Source organism: Prionailurus viverrinus, chromosome B1, assembly GCF_022837055.1.
Source record: "Prionailurus viverrinus isolate Anna chromosome B1, UM_Priviv_1.0, whole genome shotgun sequence".
In the NCBI taxonomy this organism is placed as follows: domain Eukaryota; kingdom Metazoa; phylum Chordata; class Mammalia; order Carnivora; family Felidae; genus Prionailurus; species Prionailurus viverrinus.
The window spans coordinates 7,157,417-7,178,454 of record NC_062564.1 but is presented as its reverse complement, the minus strand read 5'-3'; the positions used below and the strand labels follow the sequence as shown (position 1 = coordinate 7,178,454).

General features: G+C 42.3%; 1 protein-coding gene across 8 annotated transcripts in view; it reads left to right on the top strand.

The window, feature by feature from the left end:
• The window catches only part of LOC125163935 (zinc finger protein 705A-like), a 32,017-nt gene extending 11,309 nt beyond the window's left edge, over positions 1-20,708 (top strand). For 3 of the 8 annotated variants that reach the window (XM_047856270.1, XM_047856273.1, XM_047856274.1), the window contains exons 4-8: positions 15,465-15,550; positions 17,286-17,424; positions 18,129-18,227; positions 18,693-18,775; positions 19,221-20,708. In XM_047856270.1, the coding sequence (XP_047712226.1) occupies positions 15,539-15,550; positions 17,286-17,424; positions 18,129-18,227; positions 18,693-18,775; positions 19,221-19,868 (981 nt within the window). In that variant the 5' untranslated portion in view covers positions 15,465-15,538 and the 3' untranslated portion in view covers positions 19,869-20,708. Of the gene's footprint in view, positions 1-5,795; positions 6,868-14,849; positions 15,551-17,285; positions 17,425-18,128; positions 18,228-18,692; positions 18,776-19,220 lie in introns of those variants that run through there. The other 5 variants (XM_047856272.1, XM_047856275.1, XM_047856271.1 and 2 more) reach the window with 5 other exon arrangements.
• The last annotated feature ends 330 nt before the right edge of the window (positions 20,709-21,038 follow it).

Below are 21,038 nucleotides of genomic sequence, written 5' to 3'. Positions count from 1 at the left end.
CCTTTCCAGTGCAGCTTGGAAGTAGGTGCCTGGAAGTGATGAGTTGAGTGGATAGTTGACATTTCTTGGATAAGTTGGCTTCTCTTTGCATCCATTTACTTTATCTATGAAGTAGGAATAGTACGGGGACCTGGCTGTCATTTAAGTCCAAAGCTGCTGATTCTGTGAGACTCCCTAAGGATGCATTCGGCACCCTTTTTATTACCATGTTTCTGCCATGTGCTTTGTCACACCTGTGCCATAGTTCCCTCATAATGATGTGAATCATAACACTTTAATATTTTTTGAGTTTGATTCAGCACATTTAAAGTTCACAGATTCTTGCCTGGTGTGTATTAAAACTCCAGTTAAGATTTACTTACTGATAAGCTTCCCAAGATGGCAAATAAAGGTCAGTTGCCCCAGAAATTTTATTTAGAAAAGTGTATACGTGTTGATGAGAAAGAATTGATCTAGTAATCCAACAGAGTGATCCAAGTGACTTGAATTATCTGGAATATGTAAGGGCAGTTCTTGATTTTTTTTTTTAATTTAAACTTTAGTTGACTTATAGTGCAACATTGGTTTCAGGAGAATTCAGTGATTCATCACTTACCTGTAACACCCAGTGCTCAGCACAAGCACCCTGCTTAATACCCATCTGTTTGTTCTCTCTCATTAGGTGTCTGTTATGGTTGGTTTCTCTCTCTTCTCCAGCCCCCCATATATGTTCTGTGTTTTGTTTCTTAAATTCCACATATGAGCAAAATCATACGGTATTTGTCTTTCACTGATTGATTTATTTCCCTTACCATAATATGTTCTAGCTTCACCCACGTCATTGCAAATGGCAAGATTTCATTCTTTTTGATGCCTGAGTTAAAGTCCATGGCATATATGTACCACCTTGTCTTTATCCATTCATCAGTCGATGGACCTTTGGGCTCTTTCCATACTTTGGCTATTATCAGTAGTGCTGCTATAACCAATGGGGTGCATATACCCTTTCAAATCCATATTTTTGTATCCTTGGGGTAAATACCTAAGAGTGTAATTGCTGGATCATAGGGTAGTTCTATTTTTAGTTTGTTAGGGAACCTCAATACTGTTCTCCAGAGTGGCTGCACCAGTTTGCATTCCCACCAACAGTGCAAGAAGGTTCCCCTTTCTCCACATCCTCACCAACGACACTTGTTGGTTCTTCTGACAGGTGGGAGGGGGTATCCAATCATGGTTTTGATTTGTATTTCCCTGATGATAACTGATGTTGAACATCTTTTCATGTGTCTGTTAGCCATCTGGATGTCTTCTTTAGAAAAGCATCTATTCATATGTCTTCTTCCCATTTACTGGCTTGTTTTTTGGGTGTTGAGTTTGGTAAGTTCTTTATAGATTTTGGATACTAACCCTTTATCAGATGTGTCATTTGCAAATGTCTTCTTCCATTCTGTAGACTGCCTTTTAGTTTTTTTGATTGTTTCCTTTGCTGTGCAGGTTTTTATCTTGATGAAGTCCCAATAGTCCATTTTTGCTTTTGTTTCCCTTCCCTTTGGTGACGTGTCTAGTAAGAAGTTGTTCTGGCCCAGGGCAGAGAACTTGCTGCATGCGTTCTGCTCTAGGATTTTGATAGTTTCCTGTCTCACATTTAGATCTATCATCCATTTTGAATTTATTTTTGTGTGTGGTGTAAGAAATTGGTCCAGTTTCATTGTTCTGCATGTTGCCATCCAGTTTTCCCAACACCATTTGTTGAAGAGGCTTTTTTCTATTGGATATTCTTTCCTGCTTTGTCGAAGATGAGTTGACTGTACAGTTGTGGGTCCATTTCTGGATTTTCTATTCTGTTCCATTGATCTATGTATCTGTTGTTGTGCCAGTACCATAATACCTTGATGACTGCAGCTTTGTAATACAGCTTGAAATCTGAAATCGTGATGCCGCCGGTTTTGTTTTTCTTTTTCAGGATTGCTTTTGCTATTCAGGGTCTTTGGTGGTTCCCTACAAATTTTAGGACTGTTTGTTCTATCTCTGCAAAAACTTCTGGTGGTATTTTGATAGGGCTAGCATTAAATGTGTAGATTGCTTTGAATAGGATGGACATTTTGACACTGTTTGTTCTTCCAATCCGTGAGCATGGAATGGTTTTCCATTTACTTGTGTCCTATTCAGTTTCTTTCATGAGTGTTCTACAGTTTTCAGAGTATGGATCTTTCCCTCTTTAATTAGGTTTATTCCCAGGTATCTTACTGGTTTTGGTGCAGTTGCAAATGGGATCGATTCCTTGATTTATTTTTCTGCGACTTCATTATTGATGTATAGAAATACAACAGATTTTATATTTACAACATTGATTTTATATCCTGTGACTTTGCTGAATTCATGTATTAGTCCTAGCAATTTTTGGTGGAGTGTTTTGGGTTTTCTCTATAGAGTATCATGTCGCCTGCAAATAGTGAAAGCTTGACTTCTTCCTTGCCAATTTAGATGCAGTTTTTTTTGGTTTGGTGTCTGATTGCTGAGGCTGAGACTTCCAGTAGTATGTTAAATAGTAATGGTGAGAGTGGATATCCTTGTCTTGTTCCAGACCATAGGGGAAAGGCTCTCTCACTTTCTCCCCACTGAGGATGATATTAGCAGTGGGTCATTCATAAATGGCCTTTATGACATTCAGGTATGTTCCATCTGTCCCTGCTCTGTTGAGCGTTTTTATCAAGAATTGATGCTATATTTTGTCCATTCTTTTTCTGCATCCATTGACAGGATCATATGGTTCTTTTTTTTTTTTTTTTAATGTAGTATGTCGTGTTGATGGATTTGCAAATATCGAACCAGCCCTGTAGCTCAAGAATAAATCCCATTGATAATGGGATCAATGGGTGAATAATTCTATTAGTATACTGTTGAATTTATTTTGCTGGTACCTTGTTGAGGAATTTTGCATCCATGTTCATCAGGGATATTGACCTGTAATTCTCCTTTTTAGTGGGGTCTTTGGTTTTATAATCAAGGTAATGTTGGCTTTGTAGACTACGTTTGGAAGTTTTCTTCTATTTCTGTTTTTTGGAACAGTTTAAGAATAGGTAGAACTATTCTTTAAATTGTCTGGTAGAATTCTCCTGGGAAGCCGTCTGTCTGGCCCAGGACTCTTGGTGGTTGGAAGATTTTTGATTACTGACTCAATTTCTTTGCTGGTTATGGGTCTGTTCAAATTTTCTATTTCTTCCGGTTTCAACTTGGTAGTTTGTGAGTTTCTAGGAATTTGTCCACTTCTTCCAGATTGCCAAGTTGGCATATAATTTTTTATAGTATTCTCATGATTATTTATATTTCCCTGGTGTTGGTTGTGATCACTCCTCTTTCATTTGGATCCTCTCTCTTTTTGATAAGTCTGGCTAGGGGGTTCAGTTTTGTTTATTCTTTCAAAGAACCAGCATTTAGTTTCATTGATGTGTTCTGTTTTTTTGTTTTTTTCCCTATATTGTTTATTTCTGCTCTAATCTTTATTATTGTCCTTCTTCTAATGGCTTTAGGTTTTATTTGCTCTTCCTCTTCTAGGTCCTTTAGATGTAAGGTTATGTTGTGTATTTGGATCCTTTTTTCTTGAAATAGGCCTGAATTGCAATATACTTCCCACTTAGGACTGCCTTTTGCTGCATCCCAAAGGTTTTGGACCCTTGTCTTTTCATTTTCACGTGCTTCCTTTTTTTTTTAAAATTTCTTCTTTAATTTCCTGGTTAGCCCATTTTTTCTTTAGTAGGATGTTCTTTATTAACCTCCATGTATTCGAGGGCCTTCCAAATTTTTTCTTGTGTTTGACTTCAAGTTTCATAGCATTGTGATCTGAAAATATGCATACTTTGATCGTGATCTTTTTGTACTTGTTGAAGGCTGATTTGTGACCCAGTATGTGCCATGTGAACATGTTCCATGTGCACTAGAAAAGAAGGTGTATTCTGCCTTAGGATGAAATGATTCGAATGTATCTGTTAAGTCCATCTGGTCCAGTGTGTCATTCAACGCTATTGTTTCCTTGTTGATTTTCTGCTTAGATTTGTCCATTGCCATACGTGGGGTGTTAAAGTCTCCTTCTATTTTTGTATTATTGTCAATTAGTTTCTTTATATTTGTTAGTAATTGATTTATATATTAGGGTGCTCTCAATTTGGGGGCCTAAACACTCAAACTGTTAGATCTTCTTGATGGATAGACTCCTTAATAATAATACAATGCCTTTCTTCATTTCTTGTTACAGTCTTTGTTTTAAAATCTAGTTTGTCTGATAGAAGTATGGCTACTCTGGCTTTCTTTTGATGTCCATTAACATGATAGATGGTTCTCCATCCCCTCACTTTCGATCTTCAGGTGTCTTTAGTCTCTTGTAGGCAGCATATAGATGGGATCTTATTTATTTATTTATTTTACCCATTCTGCTACCCTATGTCTTTTGATGGGAGCACTTAGTTGATTTACATTCAGAGTGATTATTGAAATGTATGAATTTAGTGCCATTGTGTTACCTGCAGAGTTGGTGTTTCTGGTGATGTTCTCTGGTCCTTTGTAGTCTTTGTTGCTTTGGTCTTTTTTTTTTTTTTCTTTTTTTTCTTTTTCTTTTTCCCTCCAAAGAGTTCCCTTTAAAATTTCTTGCAGGGCTAGTTTAGTGGTCACATACTCCTTTAGTTTTTGTTTGGGAAACTCTTTATCTCTCCTATTTTGAATGACAGCCTAACTAAATAAAGAATTCTTGGTTGCATATGTGCCCCATTCAGTACATTGAACATTTCCTTCCACTCCTTTCTGGCCTGCCCTTTTTCTGTGGACAGATATGCTGCAAATCTGATCTGTCTTCCCTTGTAGGCTAAGGACTTTTTTTTTCCCTTGCTGCTTTCATGATTCTTATCTTTGTGTTTGTGATTTTTTTTTTTTATTTTTTTTTAATTTTTTTTTTATTTATTTTTTTTATTTTTTTTTTAAATTTTTTTTTTTCAACGTTTATTTATTTTTGGGACAGAGAGAGGCAGAGCATGAGCGGGGGAGGGGCAGAGAGAGAGGGAGACACAGAATCGGAAACAGGCTCCAGACCCTGAGCCATCAGCCCAGAGCCCGACGCGGGGCTCGAACTCACGGACTGTGAGGTCGTGACCTGGCTGAAGTCGGACGCTTAACCGACTGCGCCACCCAGGCGCCCCTGTGTTTGTGATTTTTGACTTGACTTTTATGCCGTGGTGACGATTGGCTTTTGTTGAATCTAATGGGAGTTCTCTGTGCTTTTTGGATTTTGATATCTGTGTCCTTCCCCAGATTATGGAAGTTTTCAGCTATAATTTGTTCAAAGAAACTTCCTGCCTTTCTTTCTCTCTCTTCATCTTCTGGGACTCTTATGATGTGAATACATTTTTAGTAAGTCACTGAGTTCCTGAAATCTGCCTTTGTGGTCCATGACCGTTTTTACCCTCTTCTTTTCAGCTTCATTATTTTCCATAATTTTATCTTCTGTATCACTGATTTGCTCCTCTGCTTTGTCTATCCTCATTTTTATGCCCTCCATTTGGGATTGTATCTTGGTTACAGCATTTTTACTTTTGGCATGACTAGATTTTAGTTCTTTTATGTCTGCAGTAAGGTATTCTCTAGTGTCTTCTATGCTTTTTTCAAGCACAGCTAATATCCTTATAATTGTTGTTTTAAGTTCTAGTTCAGACAATTTACTTATATATGCATTGATTAAAATATCTGGCTGTCCTTTCTTCCTGTTCTTTCTTTTGAAGTGAATTCCTCATCTTGTCATTTTGGAGAGAAAGAAAAATAAAGCAAAATAAAAGAAAAGTAAAAATAGAAGACAAAAAAAAATCTAAAAAATACATGAAGTTAGATCCTAGGTGTGTTCTGATCTGCTTGTTACAAGAAGCTTGATAGGAAAAAGGAAGAAAGAAAAGAAAAATCTAATAAAAATATATCCAAAAATAAACAATTTAAAAATGATAAAATAAAAAATAAGATTAAAATGCTCTTTTTGTATCAAAAAATAAAAAGAAACAAAGACAAAAACAAAAACAAACAGAAAAACCTAGGATGCTTTTATGCTAGATATTTTTTCCTCTAGAGCTGAAGCTTTGCGCCAGTCTGATTCATAGACTTGGTGTGGGCTAGGTGTTTCTGCTGGTCTTCTGGGGAAGGGGCCTGCTGCTCTGATTTTCAGGTACAATTGCTCTCCTGGAGATGTGCCTTCAGGGTGCTGGGGGGGGCAGGACTTGGTATAGCAGCTCCGTCCTCCACTTGGTGGCGCTGTTTAGCTCACCGAGGTGGATCAAGCTGGTGGGTGCGGGAGAAAATGGTTTCTCTCTCCCCATTCTCTTGTTCTCTCAACTCAGGAGTAGGAAGTGTACACCACCCCTCTTCAATAAGCCCTCACAGACGCGCAGCGATGCCACCTGTGTCCCGGTTTCCGTCATATCCCCACCTTCACCCCGTGTCCAACCTGTCCACCTGCCAAATGGTGCAGCACTGCCATGTTTTAAATCAGGTGCGGCTGTGTTTCAAAACCCCATACTTCAGAGACGCCCACAGCACAGACCTGCACTGATCTGGGGACAGTCACGATGACTTGCGGCTGGTGGTGCCAGTTTGTCACAGAAGACAGCCACGGGATCATGTAGTGGATCAGAATTTATTGTAAATCACAACACACAGCTGGCGCCCGAGTTTGCATACCTCTCCTGGCTTCTTTGTTTGGGATGTTGCCTGCTGGGTCCTGTGTCCATTGAGAGGCCGAATCACCTCTCCCAGATGCACTCCAAGCAGCCGAACCGCTTCTCCCCATGTGATCCTGGGGATCCTCAGGCCGCCCGCCATTGGGGCTCAGCTCTGCTCTCTCACTGCTCAGCTCCCCAGGTACGAATCTGGAAATGTCACAGACCTCCGAAACTTAGGAATATGCGCTCCACTGTTTCTGGAAAACTGGTGGTGTTGTAACCCTGTCCTTGTCTGAGGTTTTGGGGAGTAATTTTCTTGAGCAGTCCCTTGCAGTGTTTTCCCTCTTACACGCCCCCCCCTCTCTTTTTCTCTCCCTCCCCCTCCTCTCCCTCCCCTCCCTACTCCCACTGAGACCAGGGCTCCTTTCCCTGGGGAGCACCTGCAGCTCTTTTCTCCCACGAATTCTATGCAGTTCCTTCCTTCCATGGGTCATTTTTCTGGTTTTTAGATGTGCAGGTTTGTTCTCTGAGAGTTTTGATTGCTTTCTTGGGTGTTCAGAATGATTTGATGTTTATCTGGCTGTGTTCCAGGGAGGATGCGTGCTTAGGGCCTCCCCACTCCTCCACCATTTTACTCCATCAATTTCTGTATTTTCTTAAGACAATAGATTTTTGAACTCCTAAGGTATTATCGTAACAGCAGTATTGGCGCAGTGATTTTTATTTATTGAAAATAAGATAATAGCAAGAACAAAATTCACATCTACTTAATTTGATCAAGGAAATTTGCTTTTCACAGAAATAACAGGCACAAAAGAAAAGTATAAATGCTGATGTATGTTTTAAAACAATTTTACGAAACCAAATTTAAAAGTTGTATTTTTATTGAGCTCTCTAGAGAATGTTCAAGCATTTATATGTACTTGTCCGTAGCATATGCTTTCTGGATGAAAAGTCATCGCTATGTAATAATATTTTACTTAAATCTTTCTGTATCTAAAAACAAAGCCCAAGAATTTCCATGGTAAAACAGTTAGGAGAATCTGTTTACCCAGCATTCGCTCTACAGCTGTCCCAGATAGAACTGCCTCATCATAGGCACACAGGCAGCTGCACAGACTACGGACATGGGGGTCTCCAGTTTAATACTATAGTATGGCAGGACTGTCTACAGACACGGACGGCAGATAATTCATCAGCTGGTGCCTAAGTGAGATACCTCCCCCCACCTCCCAGCCACTTTCTGAGGACCAGTTGGACACCAGCCCTGGGCCAGCCCTGTGGATCCCAGGAAGACCTTCAACCTTAAGTCTCTTCAGCTATTTCTTGTGGAGGTTGATACTGAAGTCAGTTTGCAAAACCAAGCTGTGAGTTAGAGGAGGAAAAAACCCCCACAAATTCCCCAAAGAGGACTTGCCATCAGCGCAGAGGGTGGGTATTCCACTGGGACGTAAGACCCCAGGATCCTGAGCCTGCGCTCTGGAGTGGAGCCTTCGTCGTCCATAAATTAGTCCCATCCCTTTGCGTTTCGTTTGAAGGTTAAGAGTGTTGTTTCTGGTAGAAGGGTGGAAGGCGAGAATAGTGCCGCCAAAGCACTAAGGTTTGGTCCTGTGTTGATAGATCTAAAACAGAAGGCTTTGTTTATATGAATTGTTCTCTCACTACTTTTAACATGAATTGTTCTCTCACTACTTTTAACATGCATCATATCTCTCCATATCCCATACAGTTTATGGGGACCCGGGGACAATAATGAGCCAAGCCAAGTGTTTTTGCTGTCCTCAGCTCACACAGCTCTGAGAAGGAGACAGTCAAGGTGGCAGTTGCAGGGAGGTGTCCTAAATGCCCTCCTGGGATAATGGGGAAGTTTGGCACCAACATTAGACTGAATGTTCAGGGAAGGGGATCCCATCTCCCAAAGGGGTATGATATTTAATCAGATTCTTAAAGGGGAAGTTCAAGAATGCCAAGTGGGGGATGGGAAGGAAGTTCTAGTAAAAGGGCTGTGCACGGTGAGACAGTAAAGCCAGCTGGCCGGTGGCCCGTGAATGAGACAAGTGCCTGTGAGGCAGATGATTTCAGTTCAACCAGGGATGAGTGAGTGATGAATCTGGCCATGTCTGATGGTGACCTGAATCCATATTAAGAATCTGTCTTTAGCTTATTGGCCACTGTGTCACATTTTCAGGGTTCTACTCCTACATCAGGATCCCTGGTGTACTTGTCAAAATGCAGACTCCCAGTGTCCACCCCAGACCAAAGGGAAGACTGTGACTGGTGTTAGTCAGGAGCCCCATAAGTTTGGTGCTCATGTCGGGCTATTGTCTTCCTCACTGCTGCACTGTGGCTATTTAATTTTTTTTAATTGTGCTCAGAAAGTGGTATCATGGCATTGTCAGCACTTTGTAGAATATAAGGTAGCTTGTTTCTTTACCGCTTCCTCTCTGTTAACAGTTCGCTGTTATTTACTGGGCTCTATGTCTATAGAAGATCAGTCTATCTCGAAGACCATGAAAAAAGACAAATACACGTGGGAGACGCCAGATGTAAAAACATGGGCTCAGGGAGCTGTGGACAGTGGTTCACATTTGGATCCAAAACCCTCCGCACCCCGTACTCCTGCCTACTCAGCTGCAGCTGGCTTTTACTGCTCCCGATACAAGTAATTACAGCAGTGACTCAGTGTGGAAACGTTACACTCATTAACCCATTTTTACCTCTCAATAGTCCTATGAGGGAGTAAAGGCCATCTCAATTTAAACATCACCCAGCATGTGGGGGAGCCTGGGTGGGGCCCCAGCGGGCTGAGACCAGAGCCTTGGCCCTTGACCTCTGAACAGTTTGGCTCCAGCAGGACCTGGTTCGAAGTTCTTTTGGCCTTAGGACACTAGCTTTTCATGGTGATGATAATGCCAGTGATACTGATGACAAGGATGAAAATGACAATTTTTTCTAAATCAAATGCTTGTATTTAAAATGTATATTGCATGATTTTTCTTCAAAAACAATCTGTTCTTTTGGATCTCGAGATTTCCGTGTATCTTAAGATATGTCCTACTTCTTTGAAACTTATTTTCAAAAACAAAGCACATCCTATTTATAGTAAAATAAGTAATGAAGCTACGTTATTTATTCTAGAAAGCCTTATTAATACTTTGAAGCTTGTAGGGTTTTACAGTTGTTAGGCATCAATCAACTGAATCTGATGAAGAGACCTATGCTGATTTGTTTTTCTATTTCCTGACAGTAAAATATATACACTCTAGGTAGCCAAATATATATTTTAAGCTCAAATGTTTCATTTATCTGGAGTCACCAGGATGCTCACAGCCTGAGAGATGTCACATGATGAGTCCTCTTGAAAATAAAGAGCAGCATACAGCTCTCGCTTTAGCTTCTCTCCAGTGTTGCCTGTAACAACCCAAATCCACAAGATGGATGAAGATTGCTTTTGAGACCTTTAGAAGGATGACGAGTTAAACTATGTAATCTGTTGGTGAAACAGACAACTGTATCAGTGAAACACAACAGGGAGCCCAGAAGTATACCCACACAAATACAGTCAACTGATATTTGACAAAGAAATATAATGGAGAAAAAAAGCATTTTCAACAGTGAGGGCAGGTAATAACTGAAATTCAAAAACCAAAAAAAAAAAAAAAAAAAAAAATCTAGACACAGACATTATACTCCTAAAAACTTATCCCAAAATATATAACATCTAAATATAAAACACAAGACTATACAACTCCCAAAGGAAAAAAATCAAGGTGACCTTGAGTTTGGCAATGACATTTTGGCTACAACATCAAAGGCATGATCCATGAAAGAACTGATAAGTTGAACTTGATTAAAATTAAGTACTTCTGCTTCAATACTGAAGAAAATGAGAAGACAGAGCCACAAGCTGGGAGAAAATATTTCCAAAACACACATCTGATAAAGGACTTAACCATAATATAAGATATTCCTAAAACTCAACAATAAGAAAATGACCAACTCCATTCAATAATTGGCAAAAGTGGGGTGCCTGGGTGGCTCAGTTGGTTAAGCATCCGATTTCAGCTCAGTTCATGATCTCACGGCTCTTGAGTTTGAGTCCCATATCAGGCTCTGTGCTGACAGCTCAGATACTGGAGCTGCTTCAGATTCTGTGTCTCTCTCTCTCTGACCCTCCCCCCCAGTTGCTCTCTGTCTCTCTCTCAAAATAAACGTTAAAAGGGGGGGGGGGGGAATCAAAAGATCTGAACAGCCATCTCACCAAAGAAGATAGAAAATAAGCATATGAAAGTATGCTCAACATCATGTCATTAGGGAAATACAAATTAAAATAAAAACGAGAGTACCACTGCATGCCATTAGAATTCTAGGGGAAAATCTAAAATACCAACACCACCAAATGCTGGTAAAGATACACAGCAACAGGAACTCTCCTTCATTGCTGGTAGGAATGCAAACTGGTACAGCTGCTTTGGAAGATAGTGGGAGTTTTTTTTTTTTTTTTTTTTTTTACAAAACTAAACAAACTCTTACCATGTGATCCAGCAGTCATGTTTCTTGTTTATCCAAATGAGTTGGAATACGTAGGTCCACACAAAAACCTACACGTGGTTGTTTTAGAACGGCTTTATTTGTAATTGCCAAAACTTGGAAGGAACCAAGTTCCTTCCTTCAGTAGGTGATGGATAACTAAACCGTAGTATAGCCAAACTGTAGAAATTATTCAGTGGTAAAAAGAAATGAGCTTTTAAGCCAGTGAAAATGGAGGAGGTTTAAATGCCTGTTACTAAGTAAAAGAAACCAATCTGAAAAAGACATACTGTATGATCCCAACTATATGGCATTCTGGAAAAGGTAAAACTATGAAGACAGTAAAACAATCAGTGGTGGCCAGGGATTGGGTGGTGGGCAGGGATAAATAGGCAGAGTACAGGATTTTTAGGCCAGTGAAAATCTGATGATACTGTAACAGTGGATACATGTCATTGTATATTTTTCAAAACCAGTAGAATTTACAACACCAAGAGTGAACGCTAGTATAAAACTAAGGACTTTGGGTGATGATGATGTATCACTGTAGGTTCATCAGTTGTGACAAATGTAGCACTCTGGTGGTATATTGATAGTGGGGAAGGCCATTCTTTTGTGGGGACAGGAGGTATATGGGAACTGTCTGTATCTTATGCTCAGTTTGCAGTGAACCTAACATGAGTCTAAAAAGTATTGTTAGAAACAAAAAAAAGCATCATTTTTTCCGTAACTGCATCTATATGATTTACCTAATTAGAAAAAAAAAGGCATGCCTCAATTAGATTTATATTGACTGTCATCCAGACTGGCCAGGGTATGTCTTTTGGTTTACGTTACTGATGATGTTGTCAACTGCTTATAAAGACGGATCACCATCGCAAGAGCGATCTGTCTAGAACTAGAAAGAAACTCTGAGGGTCTTTGTGTGGTGGCTGCATCCTCAAAGAGTTGGCTTTGTTAGCTTTTCCATCTGTTTGGGTCTGGGGAAGTACTGGAGAGAATTTATACCAGAAAAGACTGACTCCTGTATTTCAGAGAGGAATTTATAATCAGAAAATGATGGTTTATCTGACCACAGGCATTTGGGGGGAGGTTTCCTTACTGCGGGCATAGAATTTCTCTGTCTTCATAATTCAGATGTAACGATCAGAGGGGGACTTGCCTAACTCTACCATTCATAGGTGCATTTTTCCTCATTTAGACCATTGAGAGGACAGCATAAGTAAATATATAACAACAATTTCATGAGTGACCTGAAAGGGCAGTAGTTCTGTTTAAGTCAAGGCGGAGGGCAAGGGAGAGGCTTACTCTGGTTGGAGTTTAGTGAAAGTGTCTCTGTATAATTGAGATGCAGACTGAAACTGGAGGAGGAGGAGTATGGGGCAGGACGTTCGTTGATGGAGGTGGAAATGAAGAATGACACCAGTGGCCAGTTTAGAAATAATAGCAGTGTGTTTGTCGGATGGATGAAGGCATTTACAATACCAACACTCAGATGGAGCCATTAGCTAAGATTCAGACAGAGGAGGAATACATTTGATGTTTCGAGTGGTGGAGTTACTGTCCTGGGAAATATTTCATTTTAGGTGTATGTACGTTTGCAGGCAGAGGTGATCATTCAGAAATGGAATCCAGACAAGAAATTGGTTACTTTCAATTTAGGGACAGCAACAGAAAAAATGTGGAGCAGTTGAAGAAATGCGTGAGCCTACGAGGACATGGTATAAAAGGAGAGCAGGAGCTCACGTGAAGTCTCGAGACATTCTGACAGGATTGAGGAATTCTTTGCAGAGGACATGTGAGAAGGACCGATTGTAGAGGAGACTTAAAGTGTCAGGTAACGGCAGCAAGATGTTCAGAAAAGGAGGTCAGGGTTTAACTCCTCCTCATTTCCATGTAAGGATTTATTTATGGAGACAGTGATATTAACAACGTGTACTTACAAAGCAATCATTGGTGGTCTTTGTAAGTCAGAGGGAGGGGACGACGTGAGTGAGGGACACCAGCACTTCCGGTTCGGCTCTGAAGGGAGGATGGAAGGCCAGGGGCCGGAGAGAAAATCCGTCCAGAGGAGATTTTTGCTTCAAGTTACGAGAGAGATAATGAGCGTCAATGAGGAGATAGGTGATTGTGGAGAGATGGACATGTTTTGGGGAAAGGAGAGTTCATAATATAGTTCTGAACAAAACAGGAGAAAGGAATTCAGTTGGACACACTGCACTTAGAGGCAACAGGACTTCAATTTGATAGAAAAAAATAACCAGTGGACATGAATGTAGGACTTGTGGGGAAAACTGAGGCAGAATGTCACTGTATGTAAATTCATCTCTATTATAGGTTGAATTTTGTGTTCCCAAAAGTCAAATGTTGAAGTCCCAACGCTAAGAATGTATTTGGAGATTGGGCCTCACAAGTGGTAACTAAGGGAAAATGAGGTCAGTGGGGCGGGCTCGGAGTCTGTTTGACTGGTGTCTTTGCAAGAAGAGGGACTGATGTCACCGATGTGTGCCAAGCAAGAGTGTGGAGACACAGGGAGAGGACGGCTGTGAGCACGCTGGGTGGGGAGGCCTTGGTCTCGTGCAGCGGCCAGATTCATGAGAAAATACACTTCTGTTGTTTAAGCCCCTCGGTTGGCGGTACTGTGTTACAGCAGCCTGAGCAAACCAACACAGTATCGTAGTAGGGAAGAATCCCGTCTTTTGAAAGGGGAGAACGTGTAGATTGAAGAGCCTGCAGATTTGAAGTATTTATGGAGCGTGGAAGAATGATTCACTTCTCCAAGGTAGAGATGCCGGACACATTTGAAAAGCCCTAGGAGTGGTGGTGCTGGTGTTAGGCAGGGATCGGCTTCTTTGCCACGTGGGTCACATTTGGCCACAGAAAAGGCAGGCACAAGGAAGTCACCTGCTGTCGGTTCCCGCGCACAGAGACCTGAGTGTGGGGTGTGTTTCTTGAAAAAGTAGGAAGAGGACGTTGTAGTAACAGCGGAGGGCTTCTCATTAAGTCAGAACCGACATGATTTTCCAGGTTAAACCCAGGCATGGGGTGTGATTCTTAAGGAATTTGAGCATGGGAGACAGGCAGAGCAAGATTAAAATACAGAAATTGTTTTGAACCTCTTCTCTTCAGGTCTTTTGTTAAATTAGTAAATCAATTAAAACCACCAGTTTATTGTGAAGATTAAATAAGTGGATCATGTAAATATCCAAGCAGAGTCACATTTGATACAAATTTCCTTTTTTTCCCTCTTTTTCTGGACCCCAGGTACAAATGGGTGAGTTACCCTGTTTTTGCTTATGACACATTGTCGTCATTTTCCCATGAAATACATTTAATTATTATTGGTATTTTAGGGGAGAATTTACAGTTTATAAATGGCTTTCTCTGTCTTTCACACACATTTGTGTATATACGTAAATGTGCATGTATGTATACGTGTATGTGTGTGTGTGATGCAGGATAGTACAGCTAATGAAGACTCATATAGAATCGGATTTCAAGGCCTTGTGCTACCACTTAGCTAAAATAATCGAAGAGTAGCTAGATATCCTCCTGAACCCCAGCCATTCCAAGTTACCCGAATGACCTGGAGGGTTGGGACAGTACATAACAGGAACGCTCTGACTCCTATACTCCTCCTTTCTGATGCAGGGGAGCAGAATGAGTGCCACTGATCTCTCCAAATGGAGTAAGTCCTTGAATTGAGTAATCCTATCATAAACTTAGTTTTTTTGACATCCACATCTGGGGGGGGGGAGCGCAGATCGCAGAGGTGGAGTTGAGGGAGAGCAGAAAGGCAATGTGGCTCCAGAAGGTTGCCATGGATGCTGGACAACCACTGCTTGTGTAGGAGAATAAGGAAATCTGAGAAAGTCGAGTATTTACCTCCAGATGGAAATCAAACTCGACATGCGGCCGAAGTCCAGGATCCCCACGCTCTGGAGTCACAGAGGGAACTGAAGAACTCTGGATGCCGTGGGCTGATTGCCATATACACTCAATACTTTCAGTGGTCTTATCCTGAGACATCTATATTTGTATTTTTTTTTTGGGGGGGGGTGTTTTTTTTAGCAACTGTAGTCAGTCTTCTTAACTCTAGACCACGGGAGAGGAGGCGAGTCCTCTGCATTTCTTGTAGAGCGCGCTGCAGGTTGGTGGGGCTGGGTGGGGAGTGTCACATCCAGGTGAAGGTTTGGGGCTTCATGACAGTTTAGACTGGACATTATGTGCAGGACCGCATCTCATGGCTTCTTTCTCCGTCCTCAGCTTTGCCTGCTTAGTGCTTGGACTGCCAGTGAGCGAGGACCCAGAGAAAGACACCTGCATCTGGGTTATTGACAATGCAGCCACTGGTGAGTGGGGATCGCCTCTTTCCGCTTACACCCTTGTGCCATCTGACGGGAGGGATTTTCCCATTGGCACGGATATTCCAGGTGCGGTGAGGAAGTATTCGGGGATTTGAGCTCCAGTGAAATCTCCCCAGGACTCTGGGATGGTTCTAATGGGTCAGGAACTCCTCAGTAACCAATAACCTTTCTACCTCACACTAGTTTACTCTCGCCTCCATTAAGCTTAGGTATTTACAGAAAAGAAGAAAAGTTTTTTCTCTAACTTAGTCCATATCCTTACCGGGAAATGATTCACTCACTAATCACGCTGTTGGCTATAATGGTCCTTTGTAAAGGGTTGTGATGAAGAGATGAGCCAGGAGGGCAACACTGTAGTCCAATAGGGAGGTGGGTTCTGACAGTCCAGTGTTACAGGTCCTGGTTGGGGTCTTTGGGTGCGAAAGGAGCACGAGAAAGGTTTAGGCCAGAAAAGGCATGAAGGGTCACTCATTCTGTCCAGTTTTAAAGTTTTGATAGAGTGTATTTGTACTTTTGGAAACTTCTTAAAAAGAGAACTTTTCACTATCATTCATGTTCCCAGTCACACATTTTGCCTTACTGTAATTAATTAACGTTTTAAGAAAATATTCTTAGCTGCAATTAGTGTATAGGGAGTATTATTTCCATAACTGTGGCTATATACTCAGGACAAGGGAGTAGAGTACAATTTAAGATCCTGCAGAAACTTTTTAAGAATTAAATAAACCAAAACCAGTCAAGAGACTTCTGTTATCCTTTAGCAGAAGGACCAGATAGGAGACGGTGATAACTGTGTCTGAGGTCCCAGAGAAGATTGGGATTGCGAGTCCTCATGGCACAGGACTGTCCCCCGGCACAGCCGTCTCAGAGGTCCCTGGCTTTGCTGCTGAGCCTTCTGACCTTGTCCTTTATTATGAACATCTGCATCCCATAGAGATGAGCGAGACAACACTATTTTTACCAAGTTCTTTATGAAACCTGTTCATTTTTGAAGAATGCTATAGGTGGTTTCAAGGTTCTTGGGACAATGTAAGGAGTAATAGGCAAATGGCTTATAGTTAATACACGTTTACTTAGGAAGAACTTCGTACATTAGTTTATCAAGTCTTTCAGTACTCGTAACAGTTTATTAAATGTTTACCTATGGGAATGGCGTCATGGTTTAAAGAGACAGGTCACGGTTATTGTTTGCCTTACAGTGCGTCGGTAAAGTTACTTGAAATTACCAGAAAGTGAGTTTTAGTTATTAATTTTCAAGTGCCACATATCAGAAACCATCATTACCAGTTTTTATTTTAGACTTTGTCTTTATTTTACATATTTACTTTTGTAAGTAGGCTTCACACCCAGTGTGGGGCTTGAACTCACAATCCAGAGGTCAAGAGTCACCTGCTGTACTGACTGAGCCAGCCAGGAGCCCCTAGAAATACCAGTTGTTGTTGTTTTTTTTAAAGTTCCAGGTAATATTATGTCACGCTTCACGTGATACCCCCTTATAAAGAAGTCTTATTGCTTCAGACTGGATGTATCTCTGTGATGAATCTGAAAGGCAGCTGCCCATTCGGTACTGAGAATGAGCTGACGGAACCCCACGTTCAGTTTGATCTTTCGACACACCTGGCGCCTCCGCCCCCTTCCTCAGAGCTGTCAGCTCAACCCTCCTACTCTGGACGCCTGTTGGGAGTGCTCGGTCTAAACCGGAATATCCATGATGTTTCAGGAATCAGTGACATTTGAAGATGTAGCTGTAGACTTCACCCAGGAAGAGTGGGCCCTGCTGGACGCATCCCAGCGAAAGCTGTTCAGAGATGTGATGCTGGAAAATATACGTCATCTGGTCTCCCTGGGTGAGCCTGCCAGTACGTGTGTATCTGTATGCACGTATACGTATACAGATGGGTGGGTCGGGAGGTAGTCAGTCCATCCGTCCACAGGAATCTGGAATAGCTTCGACATACCCACTCCACACTCTTCCCTGAATCTTTCATAGACCTTCCTGGAAAAATAAGTTATTTCTTTGTATTTTGCTCCATCTAGTTTGTCACCCCACTAGAATGTAATCTTAGCCACAATTTAATGTCTTTGTTGCTACTCAGTCTCTAACACAAAGAGAACTGGGAACTCAGTATTTCTGAATGTAGAAATAAGCTGATTAAACATTTTCTAAATAATTATTCTGCTCTAGTCACTGTGGCAAGAGTTGAAAGCAGACTAATGAAAACAATAGAACTTGGTTATTCTTGTAGAGCTTATGTTTGTTGGTGTCTGTTTGAAAATAATATTCAACCCACTCTGGAGATATTCAGCATGTAATGCAGACTGACTGGCGTTCTTTGAGCTTGGGCACGGACATCAGCATCCAGAGGTCTTCACTGTTGTGAACACACTGTCTGGATGTCAGTGTTCTTTTCTATTCAAGTGGTGCCTGGGGTGAACTTCAGTGTTGTCCTTGTCCTTCCTCAGTAGCCTGTCCTGGACTTGATGATAATTACTAGCTTTGGGGAAGGAGAGGACTTTTATCAGCACAGAATTCAAAATCCATGTACCTTTTTTCAATGACCAGGGTACCAACATTGCCAGTCAGATGTGATTTTCCAGCTGGAGCAGCAGGGAGAAGAGCTGTGGGCTGAAGGAAGCGGATCTCTCCAAGGCCAGGGTCCAGGTGAGCCGCAGGGACCTGTGTTTAGTAGGCGACGTGCCTGCTCAGTAGGGAGCATGTTCCTGGAAATGCCGGCTGAAGGTCTTGTCCAGTGAGGGATGATTCCTAAAATGCGAGGAAGGACACTGGGGCAGAATTCTTCAGTTACCATTATTCCTCGCATGTGACAGGCACGGTTCATGTTTCCTCCTGCCACTGTCTTTTTTTGGCTTTAGGGAGAGCATATTCATGTGCTTATCACAGTTAAATTTTCACGCAGTAACTCACACTGCCTACCCAACTTCTCTCCCTTAGAATTTTTTTATAATTCAATTTGAAATCTTCACTTGCCAATTACTTAGTATTCCTGGAGTATTCCTTCCCTTGATTTATTTGCCCCCATCAAAGTCCCATGGGTCTTGGTGTTTTTCAACATTTTCATTCCCCTAATGCCATTCGAAATATTTGTGTTTTTTTCAATTGTTTTAGGTGGGGAAAGTGCCCTTAAAGAACAAGACATGATTGCCCCACAGCGTATCAGCAGCAAGGACACATCTATGGTCATGCCAGAGGTGAGTTCCAGGGGTAGTCACCCAGCTCACTCAAAGACCTGGAAATAGGATGTTAGTAATTGAGCACAATAGCCTAATTTACATTAAATTGGGATTAAGCCTTTTTTTTTTTTTTGAGCAAAAGGTTTAATGAATCTGAGCTCAAATCCATAACCTGAGATCTTTAAGAAAAGGTTTTTAAACATTGATCAAAAGTTCATAAACACTGATCTTATGCCTAGTCTTTGAAACATGTTAAGGTCTCCAAAATCAGGTAATAAGCTCTGCAGTTGGGATGCTACAAAAGGGAAAATCTTCATGTATGCAGGGGAGTAACCCATCGTGTGTGTGCAAGTAATACTGAATTTTGATTGGAGACCATCACTGAACGATTTCTATTCCTATAGAGAAGGGAACGTATGGACATAGACAAAGCTTTACCAACCTTCCACCTCTTTCCCCAAAGCAGAAGTCTCCTTCGCCAGAGGATCCCTTTGAATGCAGTGACTTGGAAGAAGATGTCACTCGCAGCTTCATGGTGACTCGGCGTCTGTTGACTCCCACAGAAAAGACCCCCTGTGTCAGTGAACAGTGTCAAAAATCCGTTAGTGAGTCGTACCTTAATCAACACAAGCACCTTCACACTAGAGGTAAATCATGTGAGTGCCATCTGTGTGGGAAAGCCTTTAGCAATTGCTCCAGCCTGAGGAGACACGAGATGACTCACACCGGAGAGAAGCCCTACGAATGCCGTCTCTGTGGGAATGCCTTCATTCAAAGCTCTGACCTTAGAAAACACAATCTGACTCACACTGGAGAGAAACCATACGAGTGTCACCTGTGTGGGAAAGCCTTCAGCCAGTCCTCCAACCTCAGACAGCACGAGAGAACGCACACGGGGGAGCAGCCGTACGAGTGCCACCTCTGTGGGAAAGCCTTCAGTAAATGCTCTGCCCTCAGACGGCACGAGAGAACGCACACTGGGGAGAAACCGTACGAGTGCCACCTCTGTGGGAAAGCCTTCAGTCAGTGTTCTGCCCTGAGACGACACGAGGGCACCCACAACGGAGAGAAAATTAGGAATGCCTTCGGCAAATGTCCTGACCTCACATGACCCGCGTGGCACGACTGTCACGAAGGCGGGCACCACGTCCACCACAGCGGTTAACACTGAAACGCGCCACAGGACTCGCACGTCGTTCGGTCTCATTCGTCGGACTCACGCAAACTTCTCTGGGAGAAACCCGCCGTGTGCCGTCCACGCGGCAAGACCTTCGGTCAGTGCTCCGACCACAGGCGACACGAGCACACTCACTCTGTAAATGCGAGGAAGGGACAGGTTTGCCGCCACGGCTCTCGGCCTCGGCACCTCCGTGCGGGAGAAGCCCGAGGTCGGTCATCACTGCGCACGCCGCTCAGCGGGCACCGGGCCTGCGCCCAAGAAAGCTCAGTGAGGTCTGAGTAGACGCTCGCCCCAGATGGAAGAGGAGAACGCTCTTGAGGAACACCAAAAGTCACACCGCGGTGAAGACTCACGGGAACCCCTTGGCTCACAGAGAAGCCCCGTGGCGCGTGTGAGGACACAGACCCTACGGAGCAGTGTCGCCAGCAGAGGAGAATCCAGTGGTCACTCACTTCTTAGCCAACGTTAAAGTTCTTACCCTAAGGAGACATCAGTCGTGAAACCAAAGTGGAGGTAACTTCAGCTAGATTTCACATCAGAAAACTAAGTCGGGGGACAAAAACCTCTAAAAGAGCCTTTTGACGTAGAATTTAGCAAATATTTCAGGATTTTCAGAAAATAACTATTCATGGGGAAAATGTAGCATGTAAGTGCAGAATAGTAAGGTGATCCGGGAATACTGAATGCAGAAGTTTGTAAGAAATTAAATTTTTTCAATAGATTATTACTTGTAAATATTTAAACAATAAACCCTGTTGCTGAAAAATCTAATGTTGGTGAAATTCTAGTTTTCTCTGCGCGGTTGTAAACAGGGGCTCGAGCCTGCGCTCCTCGGTACGTGGGTGAGACTCAGCAGGACTCCGTGTCTCCCCCTTTCTCCAGCAGTTTCTTCCACACAGATCAGGTCCGCTCTTTCCAACGTGTCACCGTCGGCTGCCTCCTGCGCCCTGGTGGCACACAGCAGGGACGCTCGGCCCGGCCCGGCAGGACCCTACTGGACATTAGTGTAAGCTGCAGGGTTGTCTCCTGCCTGTGCCCCTAGGCGACCACATGGGGCCAGGGAAACAGGCAGTGGTCTTTCCAGACCAACGACATTCCTTG